Here is a 15,224-nt window from a genome sequence, read left to right as displayed (position 1 = left end):
GGCGGATCTGTTGCAAATACGCTTCTTGGGTTTCCCACCGGATCATATTGTGTAACTCACAATATTTCATCTATGCAACTGCTCGACATTATAAGCTGCTGCTGCTGCTGTTGCTGCTGCCACTGCTGCAAGGTGCGACTGATGATAATCACTCGGCGGCACAGGAATTTATCATGCCGGGAGCAGGCAGTACATGTGTGCAGGAAGACTCTGGTAGTTGGAGGAAAGCGGCACTCCTGGTGCCCCCTGCTGGGAGCCACAGAAAGGCCATCAGCGTGAGTGCTATGGGCAATGGCTGTGCTGCTGGACGCTCGTGTGGTTAAAGTCTGAACTATATCTCCGTTGCGCATTGTGTCACTTGATGAATTGGAAGTTCTTTTTTTCGCTGTTTTGATTTAGGGGCAACCAGTGCTGGATTCCAGGCAGCACTTAGTTGAAAACCTGCATCCCTGTTGATAAGATTGTCCGCTGTATGGATATGTATGGCCTCCTTAACAACAGTCCCAGAAAGATGATGCTGGGGATAAAATTTCCATCTGTTCGTAAAGCTTACTATGTCCCGTGTCTAGGCAATGCTCCGCTACCGCTGATTTATCAGGTTGCATCAGGCGTTGGCTAATAGCAAAAAAGGAATGCTCAGCATCAATAGAAAAATTGGTTTTGTGCTATCACAAATTTTTAAAGCTTTTTCTGTTCTTATATTGAGAAGCACATCCACCAGTGAAATAATACATTTTCTTTACTTGTGGGAAGTGCTCTGCCAGCCACATAACCATTTCTTTCTGGACAGAATTCCCATATCATTACTTATAAAGCAGTGGTTCGCTATTACCAATGTACTTTTTTCGTTTACTACATAAACACACACAGGATGGATTGTACAGCTGCTTCTTGTCCAGTGATAACTCTGCATTTCATTCTAAATTACAAAACAGTAGTTTTCAGCAAAGTACATTAACAGAATTGCTTTTTCTGGGGTTAGATTTTCTTTCAATATTTTCAATGACACTTGGATTAAATGAGTGTGGTTTAAGTGCCTGTAGTTTTGTTACCAACAATATATATTCACCAACAGTTGCAAACTGCCTTACCAATTCTGCCTGATGATCCGTGTTTATCTAGTGGCAGAACTGCCCTGAATTCTAACTTTGTCTTTTGCTCCTGGTAACATTCAAGTATATTTGTCATTTTGGTAGAAATCGGTGACAATCTTCCCCATTTTTGGTTTAGGGATTGATAAAATACCTATTTCTGTTTTCAGTTTCCTTGCTTGTCAAACCACAGTTTTCTTTTGGCAGAGTTAAAGTTCAAATTTGAGTTTTTTCAGGTACTCTTACACTAGCCACTTTTTTATTTCATTAACAATATCATGGCATCAAAATCTTGGGCTTTGTTAACAATTTCATCATCAAATTTTTCTTCTCTGCAGTCAAAATCTTCAGTACTGCAATCAATGCCCGACACACTTTTCTTTCCAAAACATGCTTCACTGTTTCTAGCTTCTTTTTGCCATATGTAGCCTTGCTGTGATTTGGAATGGAGTGAAGTGTTAAGGGAGAGCACCCAATATCATATAAAGTTTTATTTGCGTCCTCGATACTTTGTCTTTTTAGTACTGATTCATGAAATTCACTTCTGGGTCATCTGTGGCATCATTTTCATTTCTTATCTCTGATGTTAGTTTTCTGTTCAAAAATCTTACGACATGTTGTGCACAGTTTTTAGCCTGGCTTTACATAGATTCTTTTTGCACTTAATGTTTTAGACAAAGACAAGCAAACTGACCTCAAAGATTTTTGGACTGTGTGTCTGTGTTTTTTGAAAGCTTCACAAGTTCTCTGATGACTTTCAAATACTTTTTAAGTAATATTATCTAGTCAAATGAAAGGAAATAAATTTTCACACTTAAAGTCAACTAGCCTACCTAGAATGGGTTATACTTAAATATGCTAATTTGATACCCATGCATCTGAAGCAGTGAGACAGTGAGTGGATGACCAGTTCCCATCACACCAAACAGTATTTTGATTTCAGATATGTGTGTCAATTAGCAGAAGACCCATTAAAATTTTTATTTTATTAGAAAGCTTAAAATGTAGGCAATTATTTAGGACCAAAATTAGGTTCCCAGCAGGTTGGAGAAATGTGACGCAAGCATTTCTCCATGTCCTCGCAATTTTCCTGAAATCGAAAATTGACATACATTAATATTTTTTAAAAATTTTCTTTGTGACTTTACTGCTTCAATAAATGGATATCTGTTGACTATATGCCTTACTTCTGAGGGGGGGGGAATCCAAATCAAAAGCTCCATAAACACCAGGGTTATGGGCAGTTATGTAGAGAAGTACCATTTTGCATTGACATCCTTGCAGAGCCCAGTTATCAGAATGTCACTACATTTAAAATTCGATATAAAATAAAGTTGTAGTCTGAGATGAAAATGAGTTTGCAGAAGTTCCTGTGTTATAAGTATAAGCAAATGTGCATAGTTTTGTGAAAGTCTGAAATAGAGATTACAAATCCTTGAATTATAGCGTGTTTTGATGTGGAATGAGCCTTATGTAATAGTAGTAGTAGTAGTAGTAGTAGTAGTAGTAGTAGTTTCATTTATCTATCACTTTTTGAAGGATATTGGACATGTAAAAGCATTACAGTTTAAGAACAACAGAGTAATGTATTTCACATATACAGGTGTCTACATTCTTACCGATCTAATTTGACAAGGATGGGACAAGTAGTCATCTGTGGCCTTATAGTAGGAATGTGAAGTAATTTAGGTAAACCACAGAAAACCTAAATCAGAATGGCCAAATGTAGATTGACATCTCCATCCTTCCGAATTCAAGGCCTGTCTGTTTAAACCAGTGCTACCTCAATTGATTTACCCAAAATGTACCATATTGTTTTGCTAGTAAGTTATTTAATAATGTAATGGGCTAATGCTACACTGTTCATTTCTTGCTATCAGTCTCTGCACTCAGTATTTTGTAATGTAACAAAACACATAGTTTGAAAGTTTTATGATCTAACATAAAACTTGTTGTTGTCATAGTTGTTGCCATCATCATCATCATCTATATTTTTATTTACTTGTTGATGTAAACATAGTAGGAACATTCTGGCAGAATGTGAATAATTTAGGACTAAAGGAGACCACTCACGGAATTGTATGAGCATTGAGCCATCAACAGGCACACACAAAAAGGGCCGGTGCTAGGATTTTTGGGCCCCAGGTAAGAGTTCTTAGGCCCCTCCCCCAATATTTTTTCTCAATTTAATTTAAGTTTTTTTTGTTTTTGATAAGGTCAGAAAGTTTTAAGACGAAAGGTGAAACAAAGACATTTTTTAGAAACATTTTCAATGCTTGCAGTTTACATTCATTTGATACTGTACAAAATTATATACTCTTTCCAGCTTTTTTAGATGTGAACTCTTTTATAATCCTACTGTAATCTAATGAGGAGGCTTAACTCTGACTATTGTAATCATAGCTAATGTGACAAGGTACTCTTGCCCCATTACAGTTCTTAACTTTTGCAAGAGCACTGGATGACTGCTCTGCTTGGGCAACAGTAACAGGCAAAGTGCAGAAAATAATAAGGCTACCATTATATATGGAAACATGCTATTAAAATTGTACTTACGAAGTGTGTTGAGAAGGCCAGAGGGGGAAGTGGCTCAAACTCAAAATTAGCTGCATGAATCTTCTCTGATTGCAAAATTTCTTGTTTCAAATCCTGCTTATTAACATATATACTGTACATAGATCCCATGTTTTCTATGCTTGCTGATAGTGTAAAATTGTCTAGGTTTATTTAGTTCCATAAGAAATCAAATGTGTCCATAATGTTATCTGTGGCAGCATATCTTATAGTTAAGTTTGCTACAACTGTATCTAGAATAACATTGAAAACATTTATTTTAAAACTGTCCTCTGGGCTCCGGTTGAAATCTTCGCCTGGTGTTTCATCTACAGAGTGGTTTCTATTGCCTTACCATTTCTCTGTACCGTGAGTCTTTATGTTTAAGTCTAGAGATATTCCAAAATTTTCTGCTCCCTTGCAAGATTTTGTGTAAATAGTATCCCAGCTATTTTTCAGTTTACTTCATTCTTCCACTAGACTCGTAATATGGTCATTTTCAGCATCTGTAGTCACTTCCCTGGCTTGAAGCACATTATTATGTGTATTGCAGCTAATAATTTGTACCACATTGAAGACATCAAGACACATTGATATGATTCCAAATATTTCTGAATCTCACGTAGTTCAGCACATGCCCCTGCAGTCAAATTAAAATTTAAAAAAAGTTCAACTGCCCTTTGTAATTCTGGCAAATGCATAGCAGGTGGACACATGGCATCAATCCACACAGACCATCTCGTTTCCAGCAGTTTATGAAAGGTTGATCCAATATTTTCTTTTAAAGGGGCCCTCACATGTTCAATAATATTGTCAAACTGTCAATATACTGACCACCTGAGAGTTTGTATTGACGTATTGTCAGTCCTAGAAATATTGATGAGCAGTATTGATGGACCTCAAAATATTCTCAATATTGTCAGTACACAGTGAACGTTTTAGGTCAAATATTGACTGTTTGACAATATTCTTCATTCAGATGTTGCCACAGCTTCATGAACCAGCCGTGTGGTGTTAGTGTGCACAGTTTATTTTTTTCAATTTGCCATGGTATATATCATACCTTAGGTTCAATTTTTGAGGAGTCTTATAACACAAAAAATTTTAATAGGCTTGTGCAAGGATAATAATTGTATATGCCACTTCAGGATGATTCATGGAGGATTCTCTATAACATGGATTACTTCAGTAATTTGGAAGTATAGTATAGATTGTTGTCACACAGCAGTTTTGCAAAACACTCCCATTATGAAAAATACGCCATATATCTGCAGTGACTAGTAAGATGTCTGGGAAATGCATGTCAGTTTCACCAAATTATCAGAATGCGCAAAAAGTTTGATGTTAATTTCCTGAACAGGTCCTTGCCAGGCAGATATAATTGCTTCATAGGTTTCCATAGAATTTTACTAATTGTGCTTGCTGATATTACAGAACTAAACTTCAAGCATTAGAATGGTCTTTCTGTTGCCAGACATCTCTAAGTTAATCCTAATCTCTTGTGTCATATGCAATTGCATCTGTCATTAACATATTTTGCTTTTTTATTTTATCTTGTACCAACACTAATAACTTGTCATACATTGCAGAACTCATCAGAAAATAATGTATAAAATCTTTTGGGTCCATGATTCTGATTTCATTCAGAAAATTAACATGTGACCAGTGGCCCCTTTTTTCAACCAATCTCGGACCCATTTCCTCTTTATCATTGTTTTCTGTTGCTTGCAGGCGATAGCTAATATAATTGCAGCACATGCTTTTTTCTGGGCACTCGACATCTTACCCTCATGAAATCATGTTGCCAGATTGACAGTTTTTGTCAATATTATTGAAGGTGTGTGGTCGCTTCAATATGTTGATAGTTTGACAAACTAGTATTGTCAATACATATTGAACGTGTGCAGTTCCCTTAAAACTTTTTGTCCTTGGGGACTAGAATGAAAAAAATTATGTTTTCGAAAGAAGTGACTGGATCCTCGCAGATATCTGGAGCATGGACACCACAGAGACTTAATGAATGAGCACAGCAAGGAGAAAAAAATAACAAATTGATTTTCTTGTGGTATTTGTGCTTGAGCTCCCTGATAGTTGCTACTCATATGAGTGTAGTTCATGTTCTCTTAACTGTGCTGTAAGCCATAACATTTCAGCTCATTGCAAATGATTTGATTGATTTAGACCATCTTTGGATCACAGTCAACAAAGTCAAGAAAACACTCTCTAATTCAGAATTGACTTTCTTGTTATTCACTACTTAGGCCTTAAATAAGTTGTTTTAGTTTCCCTTTTTTCCTACTATTGTTTATTTTCTCCCTGCAGGTTATGATGTACACGGAGTTTTTATGAAGAATTGGGATGTAATAGATGAGACTGGTGCCTGTACATCCCAGAAAGATGAAGAGGATGCAGAATGGGTTTGTAACAAGCTACAAATTCCCTTTCATCGTGTAAATTTTGTCAAAGAGTACTGGATTGATGTGTTCAGGTAATTTTTCTTGGAATCATTACTTTGTATGGATAGTTTGGTTGAAATAAGGCCAATGTAGAAGTAAATCACATAAGATTTGGGGGGGGGGGGGGGGGGGGGCAGAGTTGAGTCCCATTTGAGCATGCACTTTTAAATTATCACAAATGATCAAAAATAAGTGAACAATGCCCTTTATTCCTTGAGAAGAAAAAGGTGCAGAAGGTAATATTAGTGAGGTATCTAGAGGATTAAAGGAGATGAATAGCCTATACTAAAGCAAAGACGACCTGCAAGGCCTTGAAAATTCCTGCAGTCATATGTCAACTCCAGATTTTAAATCACTTGTAGTGTAGGTCGATGCCCCAGTTACAAACTAGGGTTAATTAATTTTGGAAAGAAACCTTTGTCACACAAATGTCTAATTGAAAAAAGTTGTACCCATGAGGAAATAGGCTGGTTCCTCAAAATGAGTGACAGAAACTTTCAGTAAACTGTCACAAAGAAAACAGTATTTTTTTGGTACTCTAATAATTATTTAAATAAACATAAATTTTTAATAAGACACATTTCCACGTTGGATCAGAAAGTATAAAATCATTTCTCTTAGCCCCATAGAGGTTCCTAACTGCCTACAGATAGACTTGAAAATTTGTGGTTGTGAATTGTTAATAGCTGTGAAAATACTTCTAAGCTTAAAAAAAAAAAAAAATGTGGTGCCCAAGCTATACATAATTAATGTACAAGTAGTTCAACCCTATACTATTATGTACTGCATATGCCCATTGTTTCCTCCTCACTTTCTTTCCATCTCCTCCCCCCTCTCTCCGACCAACACCATCTTCCTCCCTATATCTGCCTATCTCCTTCTCCTCCTGCCAATCTCTGTGTTCATCTCCTCCTCCACCATTTTCGTGTCTATCTCCTCCTTATCACACATCCTGTCCATCTCCTCCTCCCTGTCTCTCTCTGTCCATCTCTTTGCCTGTCTCTTTCTCTTCCCTCTCTCCTTTTCTTCCCTCTCTCCTTTTCTTCCCTCTCTCCTTTTCTTCCCTCTCTCCTTTTCTTCCCTCTCTCCTTTTCTTCCCTCTCTCCTTTTCTTCCCTCTCTCCTTTTCTTCCCTCTCTCCTTTTCTTCCCTCTCTCCTTTTCTTCCCTCTCTCCTTTTCTTCCCTCTCTCCTTTTCTTCCCTCTCTCCTTTTCTTCCCTCTCTCTGTACATTTCCTCCTGCCCCCCTTTCTTTTCCTCTCCTCCTCCAACATTCCTCTGCCCATCTCCTCTTCCCTCTCTCTGTCCATCTCTTCCTACTCCCTCTCTCTCTGTCCATTTCCTCCTCCCCTTTGTGCCTGTCCGCCTCCTCCTCCCCCTTTTCTCTCTGTCCATCTCCTTTGCCCCCTCTCTCTGTCCATCTCATGCTCCCCCTCTCACTACCTTTCTCCTTTTCCCCCCCTTCTCTCTGTTCATCAGGTATACCTCCTGCATTGCAGCATGCCATGCTTTGCCAATCTTTTTCACCTCCACCCAAACTCCTACTGAAGAGATCGACAAGAAAGTAAGTTAAACATGAGTGAATATTTTGGAGTGGGAAGGAACACAGGAGAGGTTACACTTCGGCTTTGGATAGAGCCGGTGTGCGCACAAGTTTCAAGGCCAGATGCAGCTGGAGCTGCACAATAGTGGAGTGACACAATCTGACCAAGATGAGATACATATATTTTGTTAACACTGTTGGAGCCCAAGGGCTGGCTGGGGGAAGAATGGTAGTGTGCATCATGATGGAGGCATATCCCATTAGGGCAGTCTGTGTCTCAACATGAGTGACATTGGTGTCAATAGTAGCAGTTTGTGAACACAACACCTCAATAAGGAGGAAAGGGGAGGCGGGCACATGCTAAAGTGCATAAAGACTTTTACAGAGACAGTGAGCATGTTGCTGACTAGGGTTTACTTAGGCCAGACTGCTGCGGCCATCACCCTATGAAAAACAAAACTGCCTAGAAAACAGTACTGGACAGACAGACAGATAAGAAAGTGAGTTATTAAAAACATGCTAAAAAAAGCTAAATATATGTCTTCCCTTCTCTGAAGAAAGGAAAAGGTGCCAATAACAATAAAAGTTAAGCAAATAGAGAAATTGATATGTGTAGATTTCACAGTGGCAGAGTTCTCTGGCAGAAAATACTGTTACTTGGTTTGAAATTTTGTGAAGGAGCCAACACATCCATTGCTGTTATCTTTGTGCCCTCTCCACCATACCAGAAAGCAAAGCATAGGGATAAAAAGAAATTTTATTGGTAATTTGGCTCTTTTGTTTTACTGGAATATCATTGAATTTAGGAAAAACATCGACAAAGATCGATTTTGTGTGTGTGTGTGTGTGTGTGTGTGTGTGTGTGTGTGTGTGTGTCCAACAAACTCTAAGGCCAGTGACACATGTGTTGAAATCTTTGAACGGATAAAGATGATGATGATGATGAGCGTTTGGCGTCATTGGCCGGGAGGCCCCTCGCGGGGCAGGTCCGGCCGCCTTGGCGCAGGTCTTATTACATTCGGCGCCACATTGGGCGACCTGCACGCCGGATGGGGATGAAATGATGATGAACACAACACAACACCCAGTCCCTGAGCGGAGAAAATCTCCGACCCAGCCGGGAATCGAACCCGGGCCCGGAGGACGGCAATCCGTCACGCTGACCACTCAGCTACTGGGGCGGACACGGATAAAGATAATTCCTTTGTATGTATCACCCGATCATCCAGTGGATGATGAAGCTCGTTGGGGAAATATTCTGATCTTTTTCAAATTGGACGTTGACTCCATGTGTGTACTGACAAGAGCATTCCATTGAAGATTCTTGTCGTGGCCTTCCAAGAGGCCATTAGGATGGTAATTAGTGCATACTGAATTGTCCCTGAATCTGCTGTGTGTGCTGCAGCAGCAGAATCACCTCTTGCAGTATGACACCACCTGCAAAACATGCTACAGTTTGTTGTCAGTCAGTGTTGTTGTCCATCCTTCTTTTGTGTGGTTATTTAAAAATTGACTCCATGCTGCATGACAGAGTGCCTCCTAGCTTCGATAACCATCTTGGCACTGGCCAGCAGCGAATGTTGATGCCTGGTGAATGCTATGTCGCAATGCTGGGTCAGTATATTGCCGCAAGTGATCCATTTGATGGCATAGTGTCCGTATGCATAGGCTCATGTCTTTACACTCTTCCCCCCTCAAAGAATTCGGCCCACGGAATTCATTCTGTTGCTTCATCTAGAACAAGTTGATTCCTTATTTCATTGTAGACACTTCTGGTTGGTGTTCAGCTCATTACATATGTAATAGTCTACCTGTAACACTTAAACAGCTAAGTGTCATCCTCTCGGATGCAGGGCATTTCTAGCATTGATTGAACTGTAGTTGGGCTGCTGTGATGTGTGTGTGTTGTCCATAGCAGCGGGATAACAAATCACAGATGGTTGAGAATCCTATCTCAGAAGATTCTTGCTGTAACTACCAGTTTTGTGTGTGCACCGCTACATAGTTTGTGTGTGAAGTTTGTGCTTGATTCAGCCACTAGAAGCCACCCAGTGTACTAATACGACAGCAGTTGCGTGTGCAGCCTGCTGGCTGTGCGCCATTTGGGAATTAATGTCTATATAGGCCAGAGCGCAAGGCTGTGCCAGTCACTTGTGTATTGCTAATTGTATTGTACTTTGTCTTCCATGTGTGTGTACTGTTAGAGCAATAAATTAGTGTTCTTGAGTTAGAATAGTTCTACTAATGAATGAAGTTTTTTCACAGCTAGTTGCATTGTGTGCTTCGACTTGGTGATAATTATTCCAGTCTGTCAGAGAACAAAACAAATGAAATACATGGATACCTTTTTTCTGTGCCCTGCTCTGTGTAAACAATTTTTGGGTTCACTTATGTTTTGAGTTTTAAGTGATGTCAGACCTGTTCATTTTTATCAGACTTTTAATTTGTGTTTTTAGTCTGTTATGTGGACATGGTTGTTTGTAATTTTGTCCTAATGAGTAACCAAGCATAAAAAGTGTGAACATTAAAACTCATATATTTTACTGTGATTCCATTTTTAAATATACGTGTAGGATGCTAATTTTCAATTATTTTTATTCATGAACCAGTCTCCCACAAGGGTGTGTCAGTTTTTCACTCGGTTTTAATTTTGACATTTTAACGATGTTTGTGGACAACTGGCTGTGTATGTGGTTTCCATATATGCCTTGTTACTTTATGGTTGCCCATTTTGAAATGTCTTAAAATGCAAACCAGAAAAGTAAGCGGTAATATTCTACAATCCACAGAATTAGTTATATTTGCAGAAGCTGTTATGGATAATCATGATCGATAATTTGCTTGCTATTTCAAAATACAACAAAAGAAACCAGCTCCTCATCCATGCCCTGAAGATCCAGGAGATGTTGATTGGCCTCTGTGTCATCCTCTGCCATTCGGCATTATGCAGAAGCAGTGTAGAGGGCATTTGGTCAGCCCACTGCTCTCCTGACTGTTTTGCTGACTTCCCAGATCCTGGAGCTGCTACTTCTCATTTAAGTATAGGTCCTCAGTAAGCATCATGAGGGTGAGTTCATCCGGTACCAATCTCCCACCGTGGAAAAATCGTTGGCAGTACTGGTACCGAAGCTGGGTCCTGCACGTGATAGCCACGTACACTGACCACTGAGGCGCAGAGGTGGGTTTCAAAATAAAATGCCTGGAAAAAAAAAGTGGCGCATCAAAAAGGAGAGGAGAAAACAAAACTTCACGGATTGAGAGAATGTATGATGTTATTCTGATGATTAAGATATCAAGTCAAATTTATGAAAAAATTGGCAATTTGAGCCCACTTTCTGGTATGATGTTGCACCCGCTCTAGCTTGGATATAGACACTGATTTGATTGGGAAAGGCATTGTATAACAGTTGTATCCTCACTAGTGGCAAGCTGAACCACACCTGTTGTAACAGGTCCTTGATATCCTGGATGCTGGCAGTGGAACAGAGTATGTTTCCAAGTGTGCCATACATATTTTCTATCAGGATAGATCTGGATATCTCAACATCATGCTGAGAGATCACAGCGATATGTGTCATATGTGGACCAACACTGAACTATTGAAGAATGGCACTAGGATACTGTTGCATGAAAGGTAACACATGAGGATGCAGGATACCCATGACCTAGTGTAGTGGCATCAGAGTTTCCTCAAGCACTACCAGCCATGACCTGAAATTACACCATTATATGTATGGTGTCTGTTCTTTTGGACGGACCCAACACTCGACTTACACAGCTTTACATTCAAACAAAAGTGAAATTTGCTTGACATAGCTACTTTGGGCATTGAAATAATTTGACAGCTGCACTTGAAAATTTGTGACTGGATGGGGACTTGAACCCAGATTCTCTGCTTCTCACAAGTGGTCACTTTGACGGCCTTGGCCATCCAGACATGCTTCTCATCCAGATCAAATTCCCAAGTGATTGATGTTGTGACCCCGTTCACTTTTGCCATTGCCTGTAGTGTCATCATTTTCCCACAAGGGGACAAATGATGATTTGCATGAAAATGAATGGGTTCACAAGAGCAGTGGTTAGCAGCACTTGGAATTTGATTTGGACGGGAAGCGAGCCTGCATGACTGAGGCAGTCAAGGCGATTGTTTGCTAGAAGTGGATTATCTGGGTTTGAATCCCAACCCAGTCTCAAATTTTCAAGTGGAGCTGTTGAATTATTTCAGTACCCAAAGCAGCTACATCATACAAATATTACTTTAGTTATGAAATCATACCCGGTGGCTCCTCACACAGTGATGCACAGAAGTAACACTGCTGTACCTCTTCAAAACTGGAGTAGTGGACCTCTCCCCAGGTCACCACTACACTTGCCGATGATGGTCATTTGGGTGCAGAACTGCAATTCATCACTGAACATGATGGAATGCCTATCATCAGCAGTCCATGCTTCCTGGACATGGAACCACTCTAAGCGCAGCCGTTTATGTTGTGTTAATAACAGACTATGGATAGGATGGTAATTCCCTTGTCTGGCTGCTGCTAGTGTCCAACCATAGTGCGGGATGACACAGAATTTTGCAGGGAGGCCATTCCTTGTTCTCAGAAGGTAGACACAGATGTGAAAGAGTTGCAATGGGCTTGGTGCACAATGTGGTGATCCTCACTTGTTGTGGTCAGATGTGGTTGCTAGAACTGTGATGACAAGTATACCTGCCCTGACATTCCCAAGTAGATCAACATCGAGACATTGTCAGCTACAAATGCCCCAAAAATATGGATATTGCATGATTTGACCAGTCAATCAAATGAGACCCACAGTGAGGCCCCTTTCAAACTCTGTTAGGAGATGATAACACTGTTTCATATGAGTATGCAGTACCTCCTTGTCCTCCTCAGTGATCACTCAACTTCTGGCGCCTATTGCTTCCCTTGTATCACCTGCCAGGCCTGGTAACAACACTAAACATGAATAAAACTGATACATTCTGGTAGCTCTTCTACTTGTCACAGAAAGTTGCAACTCTAATCATTTAAATACCTGCTGATGGTGTATACAGATATGAAGTTATATTGACATCTAAGCATGTCTTCTTGGTGCTTCACTCTCTTTGTGAGGCAGTATATAATGGAGGTTAGTTAACATTATCCAGAAATAAAATTGCAGTGAAAACAGATCTACAGCAAACTGGCTGTGGCAATCCAACAAAACAACTATTATTTAAAACAAATGTTGATGGTGTTGAGACAGCAACCAGCCACAAATTTATTTTAGGTTCCTTTATTCAGAAGGTACCATTATACCAGTTTCGAATCATTACAATTCATCGTCACACGGATTTCATACTTTCATTAGAACACGTGGTGCATTTTTTGTTGATTAGTTGTCCTAAAATATAAATACATAATTATAAGTACGCCACACAGATGGCTGCATTACAGATTTGCATTGGGATGTGACTGACGTGAAATGTCGGTTTGGAGCATTTGTTTTCATAGTTGGATGAAAACTACTATGCTATGAGCGCTTTTCGCTTGCTGTGTTAAGAGATAAGTAAATTAGCTATAATTAATTGTTTTTGCTGTATATTCTATAGTATTTACATGCATTAGTGTCAGATAGACTTGATAAATTGAAGGTTTCGGTTTTTATTTGCATCTGAATAGGAAAAGTGAAGTTTCTGTTTAGGACAGTTTCACGTGTACGCAAAAGTTTGTTTACATTCTTAACTGACGTTAAATACACGAGATTATCAATTAAGTCAGTGTACAATACTCAGTATTTATGTTTATTAGTGTCATTTAGACTCGATACATTGAAGGTAGCAGATTTTATACGTTTTATTAGGAAAAGTGATACTGACAGTGAATTCTAACCTCACTTGTATACGTTTGACTAACACAACCTGCGAGTGTAAACTGTTAAGCTAACATAAAATACATGGTAAATTAGTGTTACACTACAATATCTGAGCAAATCTGTGTTATAATACAACTGCTAGAGCCCTTCTTACATACGGTTTAGTTAGCAGAAAGCTAAAACTCACCTCGCCATCTGCTTAAATTCCTTAGCTTGTTGTGGGCTTTAGTGATCATGTACTGTAAGCCCATCGGTTCCTGTAGAGTAGAATTCATATTTATGCTTTACTTTCTGAACTTTTATTGTTAGCTAAAGGTTTTATTTTGTACCTGCATCTGTCAGTGTACAGTGCTCAGTATTTACCTTTATTAGTGTCATTTAGACTCGATACATTGGAGGTAGCAGTTTTTATAGTTTTATTAGGTCTTTTTCACAAGTTTGTTTACATTATAAATATGAGGGCTATTCAGTAGGTGTAGCTTATCGTAGGTTACTCTTTAATTCTTTAATAATATTCACTAGATAGCCCCTAGCAGGAAAATAAGCTCCAGATCTAGCTTCTACCATACTACTTCATTGTTTTTCATTGTTGAGTGTCCTTTCTGCAACTAGAGTGTAGTTGTTAACCTTGTGTGGTAGTAGGTTTCCTTAAGTTTCTTGTAGTAAATCACATATTAGCTAGATGGATAGGGACTGTGTCTGTTGTGTGCAGATGCAGGAGGAGTTGGCCACAGTCCAATACGCAGCTGGAAGCTTTGTTGGTCACAGTCAGCAGGCTCAAGAGTGCCCACCTTGAGATGCGGTGGGGATGGGGTGCCTGGGGCAGCCTCTGCTGTTACTAGATGTGCAGGGGGGGATGTTGCAGCTCTCTCACTGAGCCAACCTCAGGTGCGACTGAGCTGGCTGGCACATTCTCACTTCAGTGCGGCTGGAAGACTGTGTCGAGGTCTCGAGCCTCAAGGCAAAGGCTGCATGGGGGATGCAGGCTCCTCGCAAAACCCATGCACTTTGCTAATAGATTCAGAGTGCTATCCTGATGCTGGGGGGGGGGGGGGGGGGGGGAGGGAGGCTGAGCTGGATCAGAATGCACCTTCTGCCAGGATAGTGGCCGCTCCTTCAGCAAGGTCTGGACAGGCACGTGGGGATAGGGGTTTGTTAGTTACTGGGAGCTCCAATGTTAGGCGGGTCATGGAGCCCCTTGGGAACATAGTGGCTAGGGCAGGGAAGAAGTCCAACGTTTACTCAGTGTGCTTGCTGGAGGGCCTTTGTCCGTGATGTGGATGAGGCTCTTCCGGTGGCTATCGATCATGCAGGGTGCAGCCAGCTGCAGATTGTTGCACATATTGGCACCAATGATGCTAGTCATTGGGGTTCCGAGGAAAATCCTTGGGTCCTTTCAACGTCTGGCTAAATTGATTAAGGTGGCCTCCCATCTCTTGAGGAGTGGAAGCCAAGCTGACAATTTGCAGCATTATACCCAGGGTGGACCAGGATCCTGTGGTCTGGAGTCGTGTTGAGAATCTAAACCAGAGGCTCTGTCAACTCTGTGATGAAAATGGTTGTAGGTTCCTCGACCTACGCTATGGGGTGGAACGTTGTAGGACACCCCTTGATAGATCAGGGGCGCACTACACACAGGAAGCAGCTTAACTTCATGGGTAACACAGTACTTGTGGCATGCACATAGTTTTTTTAGATTCCCCCCCCCCCCCCCCCCCCCCCCC

General features: G+C 40.3%; 1 protein-coding gene across 1 annotated transcript in view; it reads left to right on the top strand.

Moving 5' to 3' along the window:
- Positions 1-15,224, top strand: part of LOC126184909 (mitochondrial tRNA-specific 2-thiouridylase 1) — an 89,256-nt gene that overhangs the window by 16,090 nt on the left and 57,942 nt on the right. Inside the window, exon 2 of the mRNA XM_049927571.1 lies at positions 5,967-6,132. Within this exon, the coding sequence (XP_049783528.1) occupies positions 5,967-6,132 (166 nt within the window). The remainder of the gene's footprint in view (positions 1-5,966; positions 6,133-15,224) is intronic.

The sequence above is a fragment of the Schistocerca cancellata genome, chromosome 4 (assembly GCF_023864275.1).
Source record: "Schistocerca cancellata isolate TAMUIC-IGC-003103 chromosome 4, iqSchCanc2.1, whole genome shotgun sequence".
NCBI classification, from domain to species: domain Eukaryota; kingdom Metazoa; phylum Arthropoda; class Insecta; order Orthoptera; family Acrididae; genus Schistocerca; species Schistocerca cancellata.
This window is presented reverse-complemented; position numbering and strand designations above follow the sequence as displayed.